At 35.3% G+C, this 27,724-nt stretch overlaps 1 protein-coding gene across 1 annotated transcript in view; it reads left to right on the forward strand.

Moving 5' to 3' along the window:
* The window catches only part of NSUN3 (NOP2/Sun RNA methyltransferase 3), a 68,266-nt gene that overhangs the window by 17,601 nt on the left and 22,941 nt on the right, over positions 1 to 27,724 (forward strand). The window contains 3 exon segments of the mRNA XM_079155923.1: positions 3,808 to 3,951; positions 3,954 to 3,961; positions 4,688 to 4,809. Coding sequence (XP_079012049.1) covers positions 3,808 to 3,951; positions 3,954 to 3,961; positions 4,688 to 4,809 — 274 coding nt within the window.

The following is a 27,724-nucleotide window of genomic DNA, read 5'->3' on the forward strand; positions in this document are numbered from 1 at the left end:
GCATAAATCTGTGCTTTTCAAATATGTTGTAATAATCTCTACTTCCAACAATTTATATTTCCATATAAAAATCTTCTAAAGTCTTAGGGCCTTAGAACAACAGTGTAACTGTCCCTGATGTATTAACTCACTTAATTCTACAATGATGTGAGTTGGTGGTTATGAACCCTATTTTATAGAAACAGACAAAAGTTAACTAAATTGTCTAAGGTAAGTGGCAGAACCAGGCTTTGAACGCAAGTTTTCACCATTGTAGTATTGACTACTCCCAGTTTTCACAGTGACATTCCACTGCTGACTGTAGGTAAATGTAGGGAGGGGTTCTTATTTATCTTTATGTCTGCACCAACTAACTAGCCCTGTACCTAGTTCATAATAAATACTTGGTAAATTAGAACCATAAAGTGTTTGTATTCTCAAAAATAGTCTAATCTGATGTCACTAAGTTAATAAATTCAATGTTGCCATTTGTTCTAGTCTTTAGAGCACTTTTAGTATATAGGATTGCAGTAGTACTCCAATTTTTACATTGAGAGGAAAATGGGAAATGATCATCATTACCAAAGCATAATTGACCAGAACTAGAAGGCAGGATTTTTTTTCTTCTAAGTTAGGCATACAAAAATAAATGAATGAAGCTACCCATTTACTTTCTTTCTGTGACCCAAAGGCTGCCCATGTACAGAAGATAAAGCCTCAGTAATTTTTTCAGGAAGTTTTTAAACATACTTTCTTTCCTGGTTAAATGAAATTTTTGATATAACTGAAATTGTCTCAGTGTAATTAATGTATATTAATATATATATACATGTATGAAACATGCCATTTGACACTTTGTATTTTTAAAAGTTTAATCAACCTAAGACCATTTCAAATAAGACATATATCTAAGCAAAATAATAATAAAGCATAAAGCTATATTTCAGCGGGAACTATTTTAAAATGCTAAATTGAGAATCTTGACTAAAATTAAAGTTATTATTTAGCTGCCCTGATTTTCACTTGTTGTAATTGAAATATTCTTTACTATAATACCATGTTTCAAATCAGGTCAGCCACATATCATGTACACATTACTATGTGTAAGGCATTAGATGGTAGATGGAGAGGAGGGGAGGGATGTAGAGATGATCGGGACTTCTGTTTCCCTTGGTATGACAGACTAGGTACCCTAACCAGCCCTCCCTCAAAAAGCAACTTTACAAGTGTAAACTATATCAACTGTGTGTTTTGAAAAAAACCTGTCTCCTAATCTACTGGCTGTTTTTCTTTTGTTTGATCTGTTCTGCTAGTGATACCTTCTTTATTCTGAGAATTTCTGTTCAATTTCTTTAAAATTCACTCTGTTAAAATTCTGTTACAGCACTGAATGATTTCATTGTTTTATTGAAGCGCATTGAGTTTCCTTGAAAAAGATAGTTTCAGTTCCTTGAGAGTTCACTGGATTACTATATGGTCAGTTTCTGGTGCCTTATTTTATCAATTAGGTGAGACCCTGATTCACTGAAAGTCTTGACATTTGTTAGCATGTAATGTAGTCTCTGTGATGGAAGATTAGGTGTTTATTCTAGTCTTCATAATCTGGCTTTCTTTGTGCCTGTATCTCTAGACATTATAAGCAGTCTGCTTATTTTCTCTGAGCCTGTGGACCTTCCTGCAGTTCCAGCACTAGATGGCAATCTAAGTTTAGGTTTGCCACAAGTATACTGTTTGTTGTTGCTGTTTCAAGGCTAGCGGGGTCCCCAAGCCTACTTTTGTCCCATATCCACAGTAGGTATATGGCTAGATGAACCTGAAGAGTGACTAAATAGGAAAGTCTGCAAGCCTCCTTCTGGGGCCAGGGTAGGTGCATTTGCCTCATCCAGTCACCAGCCTGAGGTCAGGCACTGCAGAATTCTTCTGGGCTCTGGGCACAGAAGGACTGGCTCTAGGATTTTTTTTTTTTTTTTTTTTTTTTTTTTTTTTTTTGGTGGTACTGGAGATCGAACCCAGGGCCTCATGCATGCTAGGCAAGCAGTGTACCACTGAGCTATATCCCTAACCCTGGCCCTAGGATCTTATGCAAACAATGTGATGCCTATCTGTCTCTTCTTGCCCCAAGTGAACAATGGCTCTTTGTGTTGTGCTGCTGGAGTGGGGCAGTCCAGTGGTATCAACACTGAAACACTGAGTCATACTCAGAGCTCATAGCCCACCAAGACCAGTAACAGCACAAGTACCTACACTATTATAGTCTGTCTGCCCAAGACCTTTACCACCAGGCATAGGCAATGCTGACTAAAATAGAAGTGTCATGAACTGTGGTACCAGGACAGGTACAGAGACTCCATTCTAAGGTACTGCTTGGGTAGAGGGACCATTAGAATCTATGCAGTGTTAGCTTTCACCAGCCTGGCACTGAATTCCAAGACAAAGTCCTGTGCTCACTTTCTTACCCACCAATGGAATGAGTATTACTCCTTGCTGTGCTGCCCATGATTGGGGGAAGGGTGGTAAAGATAATCCCTTACTTGCTTAGGCTGATGCTTAGCTGTTCACACCTGAGTCTCACAGTTGCAGAGAGCAGTACTGTCTCAAGGATATATACCAGACCTTTGCCGAATTTGGCAGTGATGCATGCTGAAACACAAGTCTGTCTTACCACAGTATAGGTCTTTACTTGATGCCAGGAAGTTATAGAGGCTTCATCTACAAGCTGTAGACAGAACAAGAATTTTGGGACTCCATCATGGCAATCTTGGCACTGAGCTCTAGTGCAAATCTAATGCTCACTTTCCTACCCAACTTCTCAGTTGGAAGAGTCTTGCTTCTCACTCTGTTGCCCCATGTTGGCAGAAGGGTAGTGGAGGAGTCAGCTACCTGACCTAAGGAGTATCTAAAGTCTCAGTCTGTGAGTACTGCTCTGCAGACAGAACTATGGGACCCTATCAGGTACTGGATTTCAAAGTGGTGGGCCTGGTTTCAAGTTTAAGGGTCTGACTTAATTCCTTCTCTCTCCCCGAATTGGGCTGCTTAGTGTTGTGGGAATGGTGACATGAGTCACTTTTTCCTTTATGACATCTTCTTTGCATTTTTCTTCCTGTTTTTATACTAAAACCACATGTTTGTAGTCTCTTACCTGGCTTCCTTAGCTCTTGTGAAGTTAGTTTGATCTCACAATAGCTGTGATGCCTCAGAGGGGAGAGGATCAATGGAGCATCTTAGCTACCATCTTGTTTCCAATGTCTGTTGCACTTATTCCTAACAACCACTCTATAAGATACCTAGGTCATCCCCATTTTACAGACAAAGACACTGAGACTCTTAAAGAGCTAAGTAACTTTCCTAAAGTTTCCCAACTTATAATTTGTCTTCCTCACTATAGATTCCATAAACATTTTTCCCCATATTATATTACCTTCCTGCAAAAAAATTAATATGTTGTGCATGGATAATACATATCTATTCAATATTAGAATATATTGCTTATTCTTGACAGCTAGTGCTTTGCTATGAGAACTGTGTCTGAGGTATTAGTTGTATAGCTTATCAGGGATTCATAATTCTCTATAGGTTTTCACTGTACCCCCAAATTAGATTTGATTGAATAAATATGAGAGCTTCTGGGAGGATATATAGGTATGACTTATTATTGTATATGTGTATGTGTTTTTGTTTTTAAAGTACAAGGTAATTATAATGTTTACCTGTGAGCCCAGTTTCTACATAATTATGATAAGTCAATTGTTCTGAAATTTATTTAATGAAAAGTAAGAATTTAACAATTACATTGCCTTCATGTGAAACCTTTTAATCTTTCATATTTAGGATATCTTCATTGTAATGAATATGATAGACTGAGATTGAGATGGCTGAGACAGACATTAGAATCTTTCATCCCACAAACTTTGATAAATGTAATTAAAGTGTCTGAATTGGATGGCAGAGAAATGGGAGATGCTCAGCCTGAAACATTGACAAGGTACTTTTAATTCTATTGTGACAAACTGGATAGACTCCCAATACCAATATTAAGTTGTTTTGTTGTGGTGGTTTTCCTTTTGCTCCCAGATATAGTCTGATACAGTTTCTCAGCACTCTGGGAAACTTTGATAAAGTGAACATGGATGCAGTTTTAATTTGATGGTCAACATAGTTCAAAAGAAACAGTAACATTGGGTTGGAGGATTATAGAATGTTTTATATTCCAGGTACTTCAAGAATACACAGGAAAAGATCAGATATTATTTGGGTTAATCCATAGACATGTCTACTGTACTGCTTTAATTCTGTAACATTTCATATCAGAGTATGAGAGGGAAGAAAAAGAGGTCATTTCAGTAACCTGAAATTGAAATGTTCTTAAAAATAAGTGCTGAGAATTCAGAAATACAGAATATATGTTAACATAAATAAGTATTTGCTATGTTCATCAAGAATATTAAATGTCATTAGTAGACATTAGTAGACTTTTAGAAGATTCCCATCTTCCTCCCCACCTCCAAAAAAAAAAAAAAAAAAAAAAAAAACACTGAAACCACATAGGAAAATTTTTTGAAACATATTAATGAGAAAAGGTCATAAAGAATTTACCACATGCATTTTTGGTTCCAAAGGAATTTTTTTGCTTACTCGCTATTTGTTATGTAGCTATTTTATATACTTTGCCTGAAAGTATATTTACATCGTTTGCCCTTCTTTACTCTAGGTATTGGTTGATGCTCCATGTTCAAATGATAGAAGTTGGTTATTCTCTTCTGATCCTCAGAAGGCAGCTTGTAGGATACATCAGAGGAGGAATTTACCTGTTCTACAGATGGAACTCTTAAGGTAAGTACTGTTAATACAAAACTATGTTTGAGTTTCTAGGTATAATGTAAATGGGTGTGACAAAGCATGTCAGGCTGCTAAACAAACTGCTTCCTGTGTAGGTATCCATGGTTAATGCCTCTGAATTCTCACCCCTAGTGAATGCAATATCACTGTACATTGATCAACCTTTTATCAGAATCTAGTCAGTCCTCTTGTAGGAGTAGCTTTGGACCAGAATGCAATTTTTGGTAATCTTCTGGATGAGTCAGCTCCCTAAGAAGATATAATTAGTTCTCACACATCTCCCTTCTAAGATTTTCCAGAAGTGACTGGTTACCAAGAGGTATTTGGTTTCCTTCATTTATCAGAGGCATTAAGAACCTCCTTACACTAGTTCCAAAAGAGTTGTTTTTTTTTTTTTTTTAAGACTGGATCCACAAGAATTTTTATTTATATTAAAATATTTTTTATTTTTACAGACCACATTTTGATTCATTGTACACAAATGGGGTACAGCTTTCATTTCTGTGGTGGTACACAATGTCGATTCACACCATTCACGTAATCATACATATATATAGGGTAATACTATCTGTTTCATTCTACTGTTTTTCCATCCCCACCCACCCCACCCCTTTTTCCTCTACACCATCCAAGGTTCCTTCATTCTGCCCTTCCCCCCACCACTCCCTATCATTATATATTGTCATGCACTTATCAGAGAAAACATTCAGCCTTTGGTTTTTTGGCCTCGGCCTATTTCACTTAGCATGATATTTTCCAACTTCATACATTTACCAGCAAATGCCATAATTTTATTCTTCTTTATGACTGAGTAATAGTCCTTATGTATATATACCACAGTTTCTGTATCCATTCATCAATTGAAGGGCATCTAGGTTGGTTCCACAATCTAGCTATTGTTGATTTGAGCATCTATGAACAATGATGTGGCTGCATCACTGTAGTATGCTGATTTGAAGTCCTTTGGGTATAAACTGAGGAGTGGGATAGCTGGGTTAAATAGTGGGATTCCATTCCAAGGCTTTCCTGAGGAATCTCCACACTGCTTTCCAGAGTGGCTGCACCAATTTGCAACTCTAACATCAACATATGAGTGTACCTTTTCCCCACATCCATGGTAACACTTATATTTCTTGTGTTCTTGATAACAGCCATTCTAATTGGAGTTAGATGAAATCTTAGGGGGTTTTTAATTTGTATTTCTCTAATTACTAGGGATGATGATCACTATTTCATATATTTGTTGATCACCTGTATATCTTCTTCTGTGAAGGTTCGCCCATTTCCTTAGCCAATTTATTGATTGGGTTCTTTGTGTTTGGGTGTAAAGTTTTTTAAGTTCTTTATAAATTTGGAGATGAATGCTCTGTCTCAAGTGTGTATGGAAAAAGATTTTCTCCCACTCTGTAGGCTTTCTTTTCACATTATTGATTATTTCCTGTGCTGAGGAAAAACTTTTAGTTTGGATCTATCCCATTTATTGATTCTTTCCTTTATTCTTGCGCTATTGGGGTCTTGTTAAGGAAATCTGGTCCTAAACCAATGTGATGGAGATTGGGCCTACTTTTTCTTCTGTTTGGTGAAGGGTCTCAGGTCTAACTCCTAGATCCTTGATCCATTGGTAGTTGAGTTTTGTACAGAGGATAGATGGGGTTTAATTTTCATTTTAATACATGTAGACTTCCAGTTTTGCCAGCACCATTGTTGAAGAGCTATCCTTTCTCCATTGTAAGTTTTGGCACCCTTGTTAGTATGAAGTTACTGATACTTGTGGGTATGTCTCTGTGTCTTCTATCCTGTACCATTGATCTACCGTTATTTTGGTGCCAGTACCATGCTGTTTTTGTTACTATTGCCCTATAGTAGAGTTTAAGGTCTGGTATAGTGATACCTCCCTGCATCACTCTTCCGCCCAGGATTGCTTTGGCTATTCTGGGTCTTTTGTTCTTCCAGATGAATTCACGATTGCTTTTTCAGTTTTCTATGAGAATGTCATAGGGATTTTAATTGGAATTTGTTAAATCTGTATAGTGCCTTGGAAGTATGGCCATTTCGATAATATTAATTCTGCCTATCCAAGAACATGGGAGATCTTTCCATCTTCTAAGGTCTTCCTCAATTTCTTTCTTCAGTGTGTTTGTAATTTTCATTGTAGAAGATCTTTTATCTCTTTGGTTAGATTGATTCCCAAGTATTTTATTTTTTTTTAGGCTATTGCAAATGGAGTTGTTTTTCCTCATTTCCCTTTCAGATATTTCATCGCTTGTGTATAAAAATGCTTTAGATTTATGTGTGTTGATTTTAAACATGCTATTTTGCTGAATTCATTGATGAGGTCTAGAAGTTTTCTGGAACAGGTTTTTGGATCCTCTAAATAGAGAATCATGTCATCAGCAAATAGTGACAGCTTAAGTTCCTCTTTTCTTGTTTGTACCCCTATAATTTCTTTAGTCTGTCTAATTCTTCTGGCTAATATTTTAAGAACAGTGTTGAATAGAAGTGGTGAAAGAGGGCATCCCTGACTTGTTCTCATTTTTTATTTTTTAATTTATTTTTATTTTTTGTATATATAACTTATTGATAACAGTTTACTTTATCCAGCTACAATCAAGTGACATGAATAAATACCAACCAAATTTGTTATTTCTATACAAATTTAAGACTTTAGCTACAGATTATTTAGTTTTTTTTTTAATTAATTTTTATTGTAACCAAAAGGGATACATGTTGTTTCTGTTTGTACACGGAGTAACAACATACCATTTGCATATTCATATATTTACATAGAGTAATGATGTTTGATTCATTACGTTATTTTTTTCTCCCCCCCTACCCCTCCCACCTCTTTTCCCTTCTTCCTCCATTCTTGCCCCCTGCCACCCCGCATTAAGTCATCATCTGCTTATCAGTGAGATCGTTCCTCTTTTGGATTTTTGAGATTGGCTTATCTCACTTAACATGATATTCTCCAATTTCATCCATTTGCCTGCAAATGCCATAATTTTATTATTCTTTATAGCTGAGTAATATTCCATTGTATATATATATATATATATATACCACAGTTTCTTTATCCATTCATAAATTGAAGGGCATCTAGGTTGGTTCCATAGTCTGACTATTGTGAATTGAGCCGCTATGAACATTGATGTGGCTGTATCTCCGTAGTATGCTAATTTTAAGTTCTTTGGGTATAGGCCAAGGAGTGGGATAGCTGGGTCAAATGGTAGGTCCATTCCAGGTTTTCTGAGGAATCTCCACACTGCTTTCCAGAGTGGCTACACTAATTTGCAGCCCCACCAGCAATGTTTGAGTGTATACCTTTCTCCCACATCCTCGCCAACACCTGTTGTTGCTTGTATTCTTGATAATCGCCATTCTAATTGGAGTGAGATGGAATCTTAGGGTGGTTTTGATTTGCATTTCTCTTATTATTAAAATGGTGAACATTGTTTCATATATCTGTTGCTTGCTTACATCTTCTTCTGTGAAGTGTCTGTTCATTTCCTTAGCCCATTTGTTGATTGGATTATTTGTATTCTTGGTGTAGAGTTTTTTGAGTTCTTTATATATTCTGGAAATTAGTGCTCTATCTGAAGTATGAGTGGCAAAGATATTCTCCCACTCTGTATGTTCTCTCTTCGCATTGCTGATAGTTTCCTTTGCTGAGAGAAAGCTATTTAGTTTGAATCTATCCCAGTTATTGATTCTTGCTTTTATTTCTTGTGCTATGGGAGTCCTGTTAAGGAAGTCTGATCCTAAGCCAACAAGGTGAAGATTTGGACCTACTTTTCTTCTATTAGGTGCAGGATCTCTGGTCTAATTCCTAGGTTCTTGATCCACTTTGAGTTGAGTTTTGTGCAGGGTGAGAGATAGGGGTTTAGTTTCATTCTGTTGCATATGGATTTCCAGTTTTCCCAGCACCATTTGTTGAGAGGCTGTCTTTTCTCCATTGCATATTTTTGGCCCCTTTGTCTATTAGAAAATTGTATTTATTTGGGTTTGTGTCCATGTCCTCTATTCTCTACCATTGCTCTACCTGTCTATTTTGGTGGCAATACCATGCTGTTTTTGTTACTATTGCTTTGTAGTAGTTGAAGTTCTGGTATTGCGATATCCCCTGTTTCATTCTTCCTGCTAAGGATTGCTTTAGCTATTCTGTGTTTCTTATTCTTCCAGATGAATTTCATGCTTGCTTGCTCTATTTCTGTGAGGTACGTCATTGGGATTTTAATTGGAATTGCATTGAATCTGTATAGCACTTTTGGTAGTATGGCCATTTTGAGAATATTAATTCTGCCTATCCAAGAGCATGGGAGATCTTTCCATCTTCTAAGGTCTTCCTCAATTTCTTTCTTCAATGTTTTGTAGTTTTCATTGTAGAGATATTTTACCTAATTGGTTAGATTGATTCCCAATATTTTATTTTTGTTTTGAGGCTATTGCAAATGGAGTTGTTTTCCTCATTTCCCTTTCAGCTGTTTTGTCGCTTGTGTATAAAAATGCTCTAGATTTATGTGTGTTGATTTTATAGCCTGCTATTTTGCTGAATTCATTGATGAGGTCTAGAAGTTTTCTGGAGGAGGTTTTGGATCCTCTATATAGAATCATGTCACCTGCGAATAGTGACAGCTTAAGTTCCTCTTTTCCTATTCATATCCCTTTAATTTCCTTAGTCTGCCTAATTGCTCTGGCTAGTGTTTCAAGGACAATGTTGAATAGAAGTGGTGAAAGAGGACATCCCTGTCTTGTACCCGTTTTTAAAGGGAATGGTTTCAGTTTTTCTCCATTAAGAATAATGTTGGCCATGGGCTTAGCATAAATAGCCTTTACAATGTTCAGGCATGTTCCTACTATCCCTATTTTTTCTAGTATTTTGAGCATGAAGGGGTGTTGTATTTTGTCGAACGCTTTTTCTGCGTCAATTGAAATAACCATGATTCTTATCCTTAAGTCTATTGACTTGATGGATTACGTTTATTGATTTACAAATGTTGAACCATCCTTGAATTCCAGGAATGAACCCCACTTGATCGTGGTGCACAATTTTCTCAATATGTTTTTGGATGTGGTTTGCCAATATTTTGTTAAGGATCTTTGCATCTATATTCATCAAGGATATTGGTCTAAAATTTTCTTTCCTTGATGTGTCTTTGCCTGGTTTGGGTATGAGGGTGATATTAGCTTCATAGAATGAGTTCGGTAGGGTACCCTCCTTTTCTATTTCCTGGAATACTTTGAGAAGTATTGGAATGAGTTCTTCTTTGAAGGTCTTTAGAACTCGGCTGAGAATCCCTCTGGTCCTGGGCTTTTCTTGGATGGTAGGCTTTCATGGCTTCTTCTATTTCATTGCTTGATATTGATCTGTTTAAATTGTGTATGTCCTCCTGGTTCAGTTTGGGAGGAACATATGTCTCTAGAAATTTGTTGATGTCTTCAGTATTTTCTGTTTTGTTGGAATATAGATTTTCAAAGTAGATTCTCATTATGTTTTGTATTTCAGTGGTGTCTGTCATGATATTTCCTTTTTCATCACGAATTCTAATAATTTGAGTTTTCTCTCCCTTCTCTTTGGTAGTATGGGTAAGGGTGTGTCTATTTTGTTTACTTTTTCAAAGAACCAACTTTTTGTTTTTCAATTTTTTGAATTGTTTCTTTTGTTTCAATTTCATTGATTTCAGCTCTCATTTTAATTATTTCCTGTCTTCTACTTTTGGTGTTGTTCTAATCTTCTTTTTCTAGGGCTTTGAGCTGTAATGTTAGGTCATTTAATTGTTGACTTTTCATTCTATTCTAGAATGTGCTCCATGCAATGAATTTCCCTCTTAGTACTGCTTTCATCGTGTCCCAGAGATTTTGATATGTTGTATCGTCATTCTCATTTATCTCTAGGAATTTTTTTGTCTCCTCCTGATGTTTTCTGTTACCTGTTTCATTCAATAGCTTATTATTTAGTCTCCAGGTGTTGGAGTAATTTCTGTTTTTTATTTTGTTATTGATTTCTAATTTCATTCCATTGTGGTCTGATAGAACACAAGGCAGTATCTCTATTTTTTTCATTTCCTAAGGGCTGTTTTGGGCATAACATATGGTCTATTTTTGATAAGGTTCCATGTGCTCCTGAGAAGAAAGTGAATTTGCTCATTGATGGATGGAATATTCTATATATGTCTGTTAAGTCTAGGTTACTGATTATGTTACTGAGTTCTATGGTTTCTTTGTTTAGTTTTTGTTTGGAAGATCTATCCAGTGGTGACAGTGGTATGTTAAAGTCTCCCAGAATTATTGTGTTGTGTCTATTTGATTCCTGGAATTGAGAAGGATTTGTTGATGTACATGAATGCACCATTGTTTGGGCATAAATATTACTATCGTTATGTCTTCCTGATTTATGGTTCCCTTAAGCAGTGTGAAATGTCCTTCTTTATCCCTTCTGACTAACTTTTGCTTGAAGTTCACTTTATCTGAAATAAGGATGGTGACACCACTTTTTTTCTGAGTCCGTGTGCATGGTAGGTTTTTCTCCCATCCTTTCACCTTTGTCTGTGGATGTCTTTTTCTATGAGATGAGTCTCTTGAAGGCAGCGTATTGTTGAGTCTTTCTTTTTAATCCAATCTGCCGGTCTATGTCTTTTGATTGACGAGTTTAGGCCATTAACATTCAAGGTTATTATTGAGATATGATTTGTATTCTCAGTCATTTAGGTTATTTGTGATTCTTAACTTGGCTTGGTTTCTCCTTTGAATGGATTTTCCTTTAAGGCATTTCCTCCCTTTGCTGACCTTCATTGTTGTTTTTCATTTCCTCCTCATGGAATATTTTGTTGAGAACACTCTGTAGTGCAGGCTTTCTATTTGTAAATTCTTTAACTTTTGTTTATCATGGAAGGATTTTATTTCATCTTCAAATCTGAGGGTTAGTTTTGCGGGTATAGGATTCTTGGTTGGCAACCATATTCTTTCAGAGCTTCAAATATGTAATATGTTGTTCCAGGCTCTTCTAGCTTTTAGAGTCTAGGCTAAGAAATCTGCTGATAACCATATTGATTTCCCCCTATATGTAATCTGATGCTTTTCTCTGGCAGCCTTCAAAATTCTATCTTTATTTTGTATGTTTGCATTTTCATTATAATGTGCCTTGGTGTGGATCTGTTGTGATTTTTTGCATTTGGTGTTCTGTAAGCCTCTTGTATTTGATTTTCCATTTCATTCTTCAGGCTTGGGAAATTTTCTGATATTATTTCATTGAATAGGTTGTTCATTCCTTTGGTTTGTATCTCTGTGCCTTCCTCAATCCCAATCATTCTTAAATTTGGTCTTTTCATGTTGTCCCACAGTTCTTGGAGATTCTGTTCATAATTTCTTACCATCTTCTCTGTTTGGGCAACTTTATTTCAAGATTAAACATTTTGTATTCATTATCTGAGTTTCTGTCCTCAAAGTCATCTAGTCTGTTGGTGATGCTTTCCATTGAATTTTTATTTGGTTTATTGTTTCCTTTATTTCAACAATTTCTGTTTGGTTTTCCTTGAGAATCTCTATCTCTTTGTTGAAATGATCTTTTGTTTCCTACAGTTGCTCTTTCAACTGCTTATTGGTTTGACCATTCATTACCTGCATTTGCTCTCTTATCTCATACTTTGCTTCACAAATCATCTTAATCATATATAATCTGAAGTCCTTTTCTGACATTTTTTTCTACCATACTGTCACTGGATTCTATTAATATAGAATGCAGATTTGTTTGGATCATTTTCTCCCCTTGTTTTTTTCATGTTGTTCATGTATCTTCCCCTCTAGCAGTGCAGATCTGGGGTATTGCAGTTTCCCTCCTATTGTCTTATAGTGACCCTATAGGTTTCCAAAACCTTTTCTTTAAAGGGGAGATCAATATTAGCAGTGCCCAGTTCAGACAGTATGCAACCCTAAACCAAATAGCCCCTATGATCATATTAACCATATTGTCATAATAAACAGAATGAGTTCAGTTATTATCTTCAGTATAACAAATAGATTTGCCATAAGGTCTGAAGTTTCAAGTGGAGGACAAAGAGGATGTGGATGGGTGGTAGGATGTAGCTGTTAATGGGATAAGAAAAGAGTATATAGTAGTTCTAGATAATAGAAAGAGTGAGAGTGTATTTGAAAGAAGTTGGTTTGTTAGCATCTGAAAAGGGAGAAAGAGACTCTGAGGGAACAGGTAAACAAAAGGAAAGAGAACAAGAAAAGTAAAGAAATAAAAACTTAAAATTTTTCAATAAGGAGGAAAAAAGAAAATCTATACTATAACAGTCATATAATTTCAAACTTCTCAGTCTTCAGTAGCCTGATGTATGAGAGGTACCTGACAATGAGCTTCCCTGTCTCCAGCAGGTGTCTCAGGATGGTATTTGCCCACCTAAAGATGGAGATACGGTTTCCAGAATTATCCAGATGGCACTCTGGCTTCCAAAATGTTGGCAATGGGGAGCTGCAACTTGGGGTGTTGGCTGGAAGTCCTGGAGGTGGGGCGTGGTTGGTCGGGCAGGGGTCGGAGGTGGGATGTGGTCAGTCTGGTTGTGGGATCCTAGAGGCAGGGTGCTATCAGTCAGTCTGGGAGTCCCGGGTGATAGGGCACAGTCAGTTGGTCTGGGGGTCCTGGCATTCGGTAGCAGTCAGTCAGTCTGAGGGCCCTGGAGGCAAGTAGTGGTCAGTCAGGCTGAGTGATCTTGGAGACGGGGCTCAGTCAGTCCAGCCAGGGTCCTACAGGGCTGGCTGTTGTCTCAAAATGATGGCAGCCACATGTAATCAAACCTGGAGGTACTGTGATGGTGAACTTCCAGGCAACAGCAGGCAGCTGGTGTTCCACTGGTGGTCTGTGTTCAATTTGCTGACTACTGTCAGACAATTGGGTGGTGAACCTCCAGTTGTTTTGTTTTTGTTTTTGTATCAGGGATTGAACCCAAGGGCTCTTAACACTGAACCACATCCCTAATCCTTTTTTATATTTTTTGTTGATTAAAAAGACTTTAAGTTGCTTAAGGCCTTTGCTAAGTTGCTGAGGCTGGCTTGAATTTGTGATTCTCCTGCCTCAGCCTTCTGAGCTGCTGGGATTCCAAGAGATTTTACTATACACTTTTCCCAATTAATACCTGTTTTTTAATGCTTGTATTAGTCTATTATTCTGTTGCCATAACAAATACCCATGAACGGATATTTTATAATGAAAAGCTTTTATTGCTCTCAGTTCAGGAGGCATGGTGCCAGAATCTGTTCAGCTCTGGTGCGTGCCTTTTAGCTATATCATATCATGCAGCAGATTGCCTCATGGTGGCAGTATATACAAAAGGGAGAGATCGAAGGCTAAGATTAAAAGTCGGAGAAGGGTTTAGGGGCAGGATTTTTATTTTTTGTTTATTTTTTAATAAAACTCACTCTTTCAGGATCTAACCAGAATCCTGAGAGAACTACATTAACCCTTTCTGAGAATGGTGCCCCCATGACCTAAAAACTTTTCACTGTGTCCAGTGTCTTAAAGGTTCTACCACCTCCACACCACTACACTGAGTCTAAGCTTTTAGCATGTGGACCTTTGGAGAATACACTCAAACAATATCCAAACTATGGAAATGCTTGAAAAATTTTTCTGGAATATTTAAAATATAGCTAATTATAGTGCCTTAGCACTCAATTACTTCTTACATGTAGAATTTCAGTGAGTCACAGTATGAACTTCTGATAGTGTGCTTTATTTCCAACTCCTAACTAATGCACAATAATGAATATATGCCATCATCTAAACATTGCAAACAAGTAACGCATATTTTTGTTCTTGTATCAGATTATGCATTGTCTCAGAATGATGGTTCACAGTAGTACTTACCAGAAGGGTTTTTTTTAAACATTTTTAATCTGGCAGTTAAACAATTTGTTTGAATGGTTCCAATGTCTGTCTTTTATATACTGTGACTATGACATTTTGAAAACTCTACCCCCTTTCCTTTTTGCTGGGTTATTACTTTAAAATATTGCCCAGATATTTCTCTAAATCATTTTCTGGTCTGATTTCCTAATTAAATATTCCTGCAACTCTGGACATTGCCCTTGATATCCTTTAAACTTTATAACAGATAGTAAATTTTATGGTGGCATATTAATATTGTGACTGTGTTCATCAGATTTTTGTGGCTGTGACCCAAATATCTGACAGGAAAATTTAAAAGAAGAAAGTTTATTTTGGGCTCAGAGTTTCAGAGATTCAGTTTGTGGTCTGCTTATTCCATTTCTGTGGGCCTGAGGTGAGACAGAACATCATGGTAGAAGGGCATGATCAAGGATAGCTGCTCAGTTCATGGTAGCCAGGATGCAGAGAGAGATCAAGATGCCAGGAACAAGATATAATCCCCAAGAACACACCCCCAGTGACTTACTTCCTATGGCCATGCCCCACCTACCTCTGGTTACCACCTAGTAGTCCATTGAAATTATCAATTCATCAAGTGGATTAATTTGCTGCTGAGGTTAGAGTTAAACCTCATTACTTATAAGCCTCACCTTTGATCCTTGTTGTAGTGGGGCCCATACTTTCAAAATATGAGTTTTTCAGGGAACATTTCTAGATTCAAACCATCACATTTTGCCCCTGCCGGCAAAAGCTCATGTCCCTCTTACAGCATAAAATGCAGTTGATCTGTAAGAATCCTTATAGTTTTAACAATTCCAACATTGTTTAAAGCCTAAATCTAAAGTCTCCTCCAATACTGAAGGCAAATAACTTTTAATTGTGAGCCTCTCTAACAATCAAAGGCAAATTACATATGTCCAATATATAATGACATAGAATGAACATATCTATTTTAAAAGGGAGGAATGTGGGCATAGAAAGAAGGGATGGGACCAAAACAAGACCAAACAGCCAGGCAAACATTATATCCTGCAGCCCCATGTTTGGGATCTGGGGCATCACATGTAGTAGTGAGATGTAGGCCCCAAAGGAATTGGGCAGCTCACCCCCTTGACCTTACTGGTTTCAGCCCACGTGGCCTCTTTCTTGGTTCGATTCTGCTCACTTCCTTTGGTTTTTATCAGCAGATGTTCCACATTCCTCGCATCTTTTAATTCCTGGGGTCTCCATGCAGCTTTGACTTTACCCTCACAACTTTAGACATCGCCCTCTCAGGGGCTGCCTGCAGAGATTCAGATCCCTGACACTCTTTGCCTGACTTCTTAGGCCTTCTGTTGGAATCTCAGTGGAACCTTTGTGGCTCCCTAACTTCAGCATCTTGTACTCCTGTAGAACCAGCACCTCATGAAAGAAGCCACGGTCTATCACCAGCTGGTATAGTAGCCACGCCCACTTGGATGATAGCTGTGCAACCTATAAGTACCTTTTGGCTAAGCACAGTGAAAGGAATCCTGAGGAATAACTTCCTAGGTATTCCTCTGTAAATAGGGCACCCCTACCATCTCATAAAACATTTTTCACTTTAATACCCTTGAGCCTGCAATGGGTATGATCTTGTTGATCCTGAGATGCCATCAAGGCATCTTTTCTATTTTCTCTACAAAGTAGTTAGCTGCTCTTCAGTAGTGGTAATAGCTACAGCAGCCACATCATCTTTGGCTCCAATTTTTTACATGTGCTTTTCAGGACAAACTGGAAGTTTAAAGAAAATCTTTCCTCAATGCTTTTTACTCCTGATTATCACAGTAAAACTGTCTTATAGTTGCAAGCAATACCCATGCCACCGACTGAATGCTGTGCTGTCTTGAAATTTTCCTCTACTAGATTTTTTTAGTCCATTTCCTTTAACTTCAGTCGTACAGAATGCTAATTTCTCTCTCTGGAGAGGCAAATCATCATTTTTCATGAATAAATATCAAAAGTAAAACTGAGGATCAAATATTTTAATAGTCTCAGTGAATTATATTTTAAAACATACTGTACTAGTTTACACTGATGCATTTGACTTTGTTGACTGGTTTCTCTCCCTTAAAATGTTCCCTTTTTTTGGTGTCATGATTATATACTGTCTTAGTTTTCTTCCTACTTGTTTAGTTATGCCTTCTCCATATTTTTCTTAATCCTTGCTTAATCAGCTTATATCACAAATTTTGAATTTCTTGTTGATCCTTTTTTCCATCTGATAACTTCATTGACATAACATGTTGTATCTCAAATATGTGTCTAAGCACATATTTTTCTCCTTAGTCTTAGTCCTGTGTATTTGATTACCTAAGATCTTCAGACACATAAAATTCAACTAGTTAAGATAAAATTCATAGTTTCTAATGTTCTCCTAGTCCCCCCTGCCAAAAACCAACATAACAAAAATTAAAACTGGAACCCTACCAATATACCTTTTTTTTTTTTCTCTTGGTAAATACCATAGCACCAGGCATTTGCCTCATCTCTAACTCCTCTATTTCTCCTGTATCCTGTTAATCACTAAGACATCTCAGTTTTATTACATCTCTTTCAACTCCATTCAGTTCTCTCTAACCTTTGTAGTACAGCTTAAGTTACCAGCATATGTTACATAAATGATTTTACCTGGCTCCTAATATGTCTCCAGTTGAGAGCTCTAGTACTTACTACTTCATTCTACACAGGGAGGACAAAATGCATTTGAAATGTAAATCTGATCCTGTCACTGACCTAGAAATTCTGTAGTGTTTCCATATTATAAGCAATATCAACTCTTTAATATTCAGGACCTCTTTTGGTTTCACTCAGATCTTGCTCCCTTTTACTTCACTAACCTCATTTTCTCTTCTTGAATTGTGTTCCAGTTGAGCAGTCCCTTAAATACTCCACAGTATCTCAGTTCTGAGGCAAATACTTTCTTGTTTCTTTTGCTTTTGAGTCCTAATGCTTCATTCCCTTTCTTCTGGATAACTGCTGCTTTTTTTTTTTAAATTTTTAAAATTTGTTCTAATTAGTTGTACATGGCAGTAGAATGCATTTATTCATTTTGATAGATCATACATAAATGGAGTATAATCTCTCATTTTTCTGATTGTACCTACTGTAGGATCATATCGGTCATGCAGTCATATATGTCCAAGAGGTAAAAAATGCTTCTTTAGGAGTTAGTTCTGACATTTCCTTATTGAAGCCCTAGCTGACTGTAGGTCTGGAATTGGTTATCTTTTCAATCTTTATTTTCATTTAAAAAGTGTATGTGTGTCTGTGTATGTCTGTGTGTGTGTCATTTTCTTTGCTAGACATTTGTCTATACTTGTGTTTCTAATTGACAAGATTGTAAGCCTCATGAAAGCAGGGATTGCTTTATCTTTATTCCCAGTATATAATCTGGCACCTAGAAAATACAAGGAACTAAGTAAATATTAAAAAAAAACAAAACAAAACAGTAAATCACAGGGGATGAATATTTAGATTTGCAGCTGTAATTAAATTAATAACAAAGTTAATCTGATAAAAATAGTGATGTAATCATTATTATGCTACAAGGTAATTATGCATAAATGTAAAGCAATTCATGGAATTTATTTTGATTATTATTGCTTTTGCATAGCCAAAACATAGTTTTGGTTTTAGTTTAGTTCTTTCCCCTATTTAATAAATTTCCCTAACATTCTCTAGTATTTTAATCATTATCACAAAGATCATTCACATATAAACCTCCTATAACCTTAACCACTAAAGCTGTTCCTGGTAACTACTTCACCGGCCATTCTTTTTACTTTGTGAAAGGAATGTCTTTAGTAGCACATCACCTTAGTAGCAAATTGACATCACAAATCTGACATCTCTGTTATAAAGAATATCCCATTTCATGTAATCCTATATGATTGGGAAAGGCATCACACTAGCCATTATCCATTCTTTTCCATGAGCAGCAGCTCTGTATGTATGGGAGATTTTGGGGTGACTTGAAGCAGATGAAACTGTTGGCTTCGTGATTATGATGATTTGGGGCCAAGCTATAGTCGCAGAAATGGTTTGATTTCCTAATGCCTTCAAATCTTGGAGTTAAAAACATAAAGGAAAAAAATGATAGTACCATGTACAATCTTTTTATTTCCTTGACTTCAAAAAATGAAAAAAAAAAACTATTTTTTTCATCACAGTTCCCATATCATTTACAAAGAACTTTGTCTTGCCTGTCTTCCAAATCTTCCTCACATATTTATTCTGTTAACAAAAAGCAATCCTTTTATCCCACAATGAGATAAAATAATTTAAATGCAAATATACAAAATGGTATCTTGATATATAGGTTTTAATCAAACCATGAATGATTTTTAGATAGATTTGTACTTGCATTTGCAAAGAGCAATTAGAAAGCAAACAAATATTGGCCTGGCCTCCTACTGTGAACAGACAGTGGTACCCAGAAGAGAGAAAAAAGAGGGGAAGGGTAGTCAAGAAATAATAAAAACTTTTAATGCAATATTTCTTTGAATTTTTGATTGAAGTATTTTATTGGCTTGTATCTTCATTTATCTGTTGATGGATATGCCTAAGGGTACTACATGGCTGTATATTCATTACCTTTTGAGAATTTCTTTAAAGTTTCTATTACTGAGTAGTTTTCACGGTGGTTAGAACTGTAGCTTTTAAAAAGACAATATTCTACAACCTGAGGTGTTTTACAATAAAATACTAATCTTGTGTATGTTTTTAATGAATAATACATAAATATAAATTGATATTTTATTTAGTAGTTTTTTGATATTGCATTTTTAGAGAGGTTCAGCAAATATTTTTTAAATTTTTAAAAAATTAATGTATATAGATTTATACATGATCGGGAATATAGTAATTTATCTTTTTTTATTTTTAGCATGAAAGGCACAGTGGTGACAAGAGAAAGATCACAAAAGTATATGAGTTCATTGTACACAATACAGAAGTAGAAAAATTAGAATCTTCTATGCATATATAAAATGAAGATGATGTTACATCAAATTCTCTCATATAATGACCCCAAAACAATTTTCAGGAGATAAGAATGAGGGACAGGATAAAAGGAATAGTCGAACAGGCCAGTTTTATTCACAGAATCCCCTGTAACAGTATACCTTTATTATCATTCCTTTCATTTCTGAACCATACTTTTCTGGTATATACTTACAGACTATGTAATGAAATTATTTTGCTTCATTTGTATTTACGTATATTAAGAAAAATAGGATGGTGAAATATACTGAAAATCATATATGTAGTTTTTTTAGAAAATGACTGTGATGTTTGTGCAAAAGAAGTTTACATGATTTTTAGTTGAGAAAATACTGAGGAGTATGATTTATAACAAAAATGTGGGTATCTCATTGCAGTAATGTGTCATGTCATCCATTTCCTAGAAGGAAATCAATCACATATAAAGTACTGACCCCTTCTGATTTTGTTTTCTCATTACTTGACAAGTAAAATCCAATATGTGAACTCATTGAAAAAGGAAGCTTTAGATTATTGGATAACACTCTGAAAATTTGTATAAATCATCCAGATAACAATCCTTAAAAAGTGATGCTCTGACAGTAAGAATTGTGTTTCAAAAGAAACCTTTAAAAAACACTAACATCTCTTGTCCGATGTTCTCAACTGGGATGAGGGATACCTAGTGACTGGAATGTAGGCCTTTATTTATCAACACAGAGATCACAAAGTTAATGTGTTTATATTGGAAACAATCTTTGGATATATGGTTCTATCAGAATGGAAGACTTTTACCACTATTTCTACTATGTATATATTTTCTTTTCCAAAGTTCAAATAATTCATTTAACTTATCATACTGTCTTAATATGCTTAGTCATATATTTGAAATCCAGAGTTACTATTACTGCTACTAATGTTAATATTTTCTTCTTCCTCTTGCTGCTTCTTTCTCCTCTCTCTTTCTTCGACTCTTTTCTTTCTTCCTTTAAATTTGGCAACAGAACAGATTCTGAGATTGTAAAACTATAATTGATCTTGGTAAAGTACACATTTCTTTCTTTCTTTTCTTTCTTTCTTTCTTTTTCTTTTTCTTTCTTTCTTTCTTCTTTCTTTCTTTCTTTCTTCTTTTCTTTCTTTTCTTTCTTTCTTTTTCTTCTTTCTTTCTTTCTTTCTTCTTTCTTTTCTTCTTTCTTTCTTTCTTTCTTTCTTTCTTTCTTCTTTCTTTCTTTCTTTTTCCTTCCTCTCTTTCTTTCTTTCCTTTCTTTCTTCTTTTCTTTCTTTTCCCCTGTGGTCAAATCCAGGGTCTCTCATGCATGCTAAGCACATATTCTACGTCTATGCTATACTCCCAGCCCCTACATACTTCTTTTTAATAAGAATCAACTGATAAAATATTCTCATTATTAAAGGAGATTATAAATGGTTTAGGATATATCTAAAGCTATAGTTATAACTGTTTATGTTCATTCATAAAAATGTCTCAACTATGTTCTGATAATATGAAATATAATCTTGAACATGAGATTTTATCAACATATTAATTTATCCAACATTTATTAAATATCTACTCTGTATGGAATACTTTACTAAACACTGCAGGTACTAAAAGTGTAGAAATTATCTGTGATATCATCATCCTCGGGACAGTCATCACAAAATGTGATAAAGACTTTATGAGAGGGAATAGTCAGGGTGTAGAGAAGGCAAGCAGGGGGATACCTGACTTTGCTCAGTTTAAGAATAGGGTGTAAGGATAAGAAATTTATTTTTAAAAATATGCAACAGATATTTAAACTGAAGGTGTTTTTCTAATAAATTAAAATTTAACTGGGTTGTCTGCCTGTTTCTTGCCTGAAAGTGTTCCCTAGAAATCAAAAAGAGAAATGGATCACAAGTCAACCTCTCTAACTCCTTCTCCAAAGAGTTATAAAGCTCTTGCATGAATCATTTAAAAAGTTAAGTTTAATCTCTTTTTTAGATCACATTTTAGCAATAGTTTTTTAAAAATTTTATTTGTTCTTTTTAGATATATAAACAATAGAGTGTATTTTGACATATTATTATACATGGAGTATAACTTCCCATTTTGTGGTTGTACATGATGTGGAGTTTATACTGGTCATGTATTCATATATGACCATAGGAAAGTTATGTCCAATTCTTTCTTCTGTCTTTCTTTTCTCTTCCCTTCTCCCTTCCTTCATTCCCCTTTGTCTAATCCAATGAACTTCTATTCTTTCCTCCCTGCCTCCACAGATGTTTGTAGGGGCTGGGTGTTAGCATCCACATAACAGAGATGTATTCGACCTTTGGTTTTATGGGATTGACTTATTTCATTTAGTAGTATAGTCTCCAGTTCCTATCCATTTACTTCAAATGCCATAATTGCATTCTTGTTTTAATCTTCATTAGTAGAAATTTTGAAATTGTTGATTATATTAATCATATGTTGAGGAAGAGAGTCTTAGATGCATTTGACAACCTGAATAAGCAAATAAATTATTTTAGTTAGCTTTTGCATCTCTGTGACTAAAATACCTGACAAAGAACAACTTGAAAGAGGAAAAGTTTATTTAGGCTCACAGTTTCAGAGGCCTGAAATTTCTTTTTTACTTTCTTTATGACCCTATTTTAAGTCAATTTTTGTAAGTATTTGATGTACCTGAGAAGAATGAATTTACATTTATAGTTCAGTGTTCTACATAAGTCTGTTAGGTGATATTTGTTTATTCTTTTGTTTAAATCTATGGTATTACTTTTTCTGATTTTCTAGTCAATTATTGAAAGAGATGTATTAAAATTTCCAAAGTATGACTTGAATTTGTTCATTTTTCTTTAGAGTTGTCAAGTTTTGCTTGAAATATTTTAAGTTTATATTATTAGAATCATACACATTTGTTTTGTCATTGATTTTCATATTATCCCCCAAACCTAGGGACTGCCTGCCCTATTTGAATACCAAGACATATTGGACTCTACTCTCTGTATTTCTTCTTGATCCAGACAGTACTGCTTCTGTTTTTCTTTGTTTAGTACTAAGGATTGAACCTAGGGAACTTGTGCATGCATAACCACCACGAGTAACACCCCCAGCCTTCTACATATTTTAGTTGCCTTGACTAATACTCAGTTTGAGCAGCTTATTCCATAATTTAATACAATTCATACACTCAGTGGAGAGCTACTCAAGTATTCTTAATAATGCAATGACATGATTACATTTATTTTAGAAAGATTGCTTTATTCCACACAGAGAATGGGTACAAGGGAGCAACATAGAAGAAAGCTAATTAGAAAGTTATGGAAATTTCCTAGAGGAGTGATGGTTATCAGAAAGAAAAATAGAACACAAAGTTCTTCCAAATAGGATGGTATTTAAGCACTTTGTTAACTCACCATAGTTTATCAGTTTGTTAAATAACCGTTGATGTTAAGAGTTTTAATTATTTTCCATTGATAACTTGAAAAGCCTTTAATGGATATCAAATCAAATCAAACTGAGCAAATAGTAGAATAATAACTATAATAAGTATTTGAAATCTAGAGCCATATATTCTTATAATTTAAATATATGAACTTTTTAAAAGATTTCTAAGTAAATGATCATTGTCATTTTAAAAAACATTATTTTTAAAATTATTAAAAATATTTGAGTAGCTCTCCACTGTGTATGAGTTTTATTAAGTTATGGAATAAGCTATTCAAATTGAGTATTAGTCCAGGCATTACTAAAATATAGAGGGCTGGGATGTTACTCAGTGGTAGAGCTCTTGCCTGGCTATTTTGAGTTTAGGAGAAATTCTTCTTTGTCATTTAAGCAGTCTTAATTGTCTCTTGGTGCTCTGTGTTCTTCTACTTCTCTTGGATCTTCTTTTTCTTGGGAACAATTTTATGCCCAAAGGATGACTCATAGCTGAAAAAGCAACTCAGTCCAGCCTATGCATCAAAGTCTCTGTAACTCTTCCATTAGAAAGGTTTTCCTGACGCTTGACCTTTTTCTGCTATTCACCACAGGTGTTTGAACTCAAATGGAGTCACTGAAATGCCTTTACTAAACTTTACAGGCATTTATTCATCTTATAATCTGACCGTTGCAGGAGTCAAATGACTTTTCTTTATGAGAGGTTGTTGTTGTTTTCCTCTGATTTATTATTTAGTCGGTGGTTTTCTAACTCTGCTCTATAAAGTTATAGGGGTTCTATAGCATTGTTTCATCTAGAACCATCTTGAAGGAACAAGTAAGGATAACCAGAAGAGCTGCTTAGTTTATCCTACCAAATTCAATAAGAGGTGGTGTGATTTCTTTATCCATTAATGATACAGAAAAAATGTCATTGGAGGATAGTTTTCTTGTTTCTTAAAAAGAAAAGTTTGAAAATCCCTTTTAAAACATTTTTAACCATTGACAATAGTTCTCTATTCATAAACAACATTTATTATGGGTAAAAATCTGGTCAACTGTGGTAGTTTTCTTGAAGACTTTTTATTCCCTTTTCTTTGTATGAGTAAAGAGACTATACTTGAGAATAGATCAAAGACCCTCTCTCGAAGTTAGGCAGACCTGATACAGGTCTGTTATCACTGTTTTCTAATTTAAACAACATAAAACTGGATTTCTTAAGTTCAGTTTTATCAGAGAAATTTTATCTTTACCCCCTTCCCATGATCATTTAATCAGGTAATTAACTGTTGTGAAGATGTACTAAATTGAGATCCTTCAGTGGAATCCTATAATAAGTAAATTAAAACTTGTCCTTTTATATGTAATCTATTTCAGGAGTATCTGTTCTACCCATACCTATGTAAAATATACCCCTTCTTCCAGGTAAAAACTTCTCTGCCAGTAGAGGAAAGATAATTATCAGTGTGGTTTTTGTTTCTTAGGCTAACAAAAGAATAGCTGCTGGGTATGATATCTCTGAAAATAGCAAGCTTGGTCATGTTTATCTTAAATTTACAGAACTTCTTTGATAATAAATAGTCCTATATCTAGAAATCTGATTACTTACTGTGAGGCACAGTGAAGGGTACCCTCAAGGCTTGTAAAATAAACTTTTTAAAACTGATGATAGCACTGGCTAGCTATCAACCTAGAAATATCTGTTTTAGAGCTTTATAGTACCTGAAACTTAATTTTAAATCTGCATTTATTTGATATATTGTACATGAGCTTCAACTTTTCAACTAATGTTTCTTTCTTTGGTCATAGTACATAATGTGGTAGGGATTTTTTATTTGCTTTCTTGTCCAATCTGCTGTTTTTCAGCAAAAATAGTAAACTGATACTGAGTAAATGATGAGAAACAGGCAGTAGAAAAAAATGAAAGAAATGGGAACTACTGAAAAGGAACAAGAACAAAAAAATGAAAAGGAATACTGGAAGCTAACAGTATAACATGAAAAAAGATATGGAGTGGAAAGGAAACTAAATGAAGAAAAATTCCCCCAAATATTTACAGTAAGATAAGAAATGAAATGTAGAGGAATTAGAAATTTAGGGTGAGGGTACATTAAAAAAAAAGAAGTTAGAAACGAAGAATTATAAAACACACGAAAGTTGGGTTAAGGTGATGCCACCGTTGACCAGTGACGAGTTCTGCTCCCTCCAGGTTGAAGTTTTGAACACTAGAGAAGCATGCCAAAGCAAGCATATTAAGCAGGTTTTATTTAAAAGTAATAATACAGACTTCTCGCGGGAGGGAGAAGGGGGCCATGGCTGATATTCTAAAGTCAAAGATGTGAGCGGCCCCACATCTTTTATAGGTAAGGTCTCTTGTTCTCCAGTTCTATCCTTGCTTATCTCTCTTTCCTGCCTATGTGATTAGGGATGGGCAGGGGGAGGGCCAAGGTGCTTTCAGGCAGGTAAGGGCCCAGGGGGCATTAATTAGCATCTCCTTGGTCTGTAGTCTCTGACAAGGGCAGGTAAATTTGATTATCAGTGGGCTCTGCAAGTCCTTGACATCCATTCTCCCAGGGCAGTCTCCAACTTCTAGAGGCAAATGGCTTTCATGGCCTCCATTTCCTTGATTTGACCCGATCCCCTATTTCTTACACTAACTGCCTGTCCCCAATTCTGGCTTCAAAGTATGGTTTTACAATTTGTTAAATACAGTGTAGTGATTTTAATATTTCATAAAATAATTTTAAAAACTAGATATATTTTTTTCCTTTCAAATCAGATTGCATTAAATTCCTCTTTTAAGTTTTCCTTAGATTAATAACAAATTCAATGTCAGGGATTATCAGCACTTTAAATGTCTTAATGGCACGTGGAGTACATATCTCAATCTTAAAATAGTAGCCATGATTTTCTGTAGAATCAAGTTTACTTATTAAAAGTTGCCAAACTGTACTACTTAATCAGAAATGAGACTAAACTTGTTTAAATAATAACCCTCTTTCACAAATATTTCACTTTCTGCAGGAGTTTACTACCTATGATAATATTTTATAAAATATTGGTTAGCAAAACTTTATTTATTTTATCCAAAAAAGCCTTGGCTGGTCATGTTGCCCAGACTCACTGGGTTCAATCCCAGCACTTTAAAAACAAACAGCACTGACCAAATAAAGCCTCTGGCTTCTATCATTTCCATCTGTTCTAAAACATAAAAGTTGAAGGTTGCTTGAGCTGTTTCTTACTCAGAAATTTTGTCTGTTAGTTGCAATTAAATGTATTCCCTTGTTTTCCATTGAAAAATTCTCTTCTTGACCTGCCTCTTAATTAAGGTAGCACTCATTAATTCGTTCATTTAGTAAATGTAATTAAAGAACATACTTCCCAGTTCTTTATGTAAAAATGCAAAATGAATATAACAGCCCCTTTTTGGAAGGAACTGAAATTTTATCACTTGGAAAAAACAGAATAGGGAAAAATTCCAAGGGGAATAAGTTAAGATTTCAGAAATAATGTGAGGTTTGAAGTGGGTCTTGTACAATGAATTAAAGTTTACCTGATCAGAAAGAAACATGGTTTTGTGAAAAATAATGTATGTTAAGCTTTGGAACTTGCTCAGAAAAAATAGGCAAAGAATAAATTTTAACTCCTTGACTTGTGATTTCTTACACAGTAGGGTTTATCTGGCTTCACAGGAACAGAGGTATTCCTAACTATGTATCAGAGTTTGGTCAAAGAAGAATCCCACAAGGAATATAAGAGATTTATTATTGGAATTAGATATAATTCAATTATGAGAGCTGATTATGTAGCCTATCTACATCGTATGTAATTGTGCCCCTACTTTTGGTGCTGGGCTTGAACTGAGCAGGGCTGGTAGTCAGCACAGGAGGTATGGAAAAACCTACAAGGACAAGGAGGAAATCGCTTCTTATCAGCAGAACCTCTTATTATACCTAACCATCTAACTTCGGTAATGTGAGGGATCTACAGAGTCACTATTGAATTCCTCCAAGAAGCTGGATGAATAGGAACTTGGTGCAGAATTTGAAGCTGAATGAAGATCCCATGATTCTTGCAGGAGTGTGGGTATCGCTGCTGCTCTCCATCTACAAATTGAACTAGTACATCCATAATGTGTGTGTACACTAAACTGTGTGTACGTTTTTAAGGTGTTTTATCAATTACATAGGCAACCCTATCAATATTGAAAACATTTCCATCACTGTGAAAGATTCCAAGTTCTCCTTCACAGTCCATTTATTCACTATATCAAAGGCAACCATTAGTCTGATCTCTTTACCATAGATTAGTTTTGCCTTTTCTTGAAAGTCATAAAAATGTAAGTGAGCAACATGTACCCTTTATCTGGTGTTTTTTCTCTCAGTATAGTGTTTTTGAAGTTTATTCATGTTACATTTATTGTGTTTGCTCCTTTTTATTGGATGAGATATGAAGCAAACATCTTCACTTTTGGAATGGTTCTCATTGTCTAGACAGGAAACACTCACTCAAAAGTGCTTGATTAAACTTTGAAGACACTGCTTTATCTCTGTAAGAATTGCTTCTCAGAGACATCTTTTTACCACTACATCACTTTAGGACATTGATAATTCAACCCTATG

The sequence above is a fragment of the Sciurus vulgaris genome (assembly GCF_902686455.1).
Source record: "Sciurus vulgaris genome assembly, chromosome: 10".
NCBI classification, from domain to species: Eukaryota; Metazoa; Chordata; class Mammalia; order Rodentia; family Sciuridae; genus Sciurus; species Sciurus vulgaris.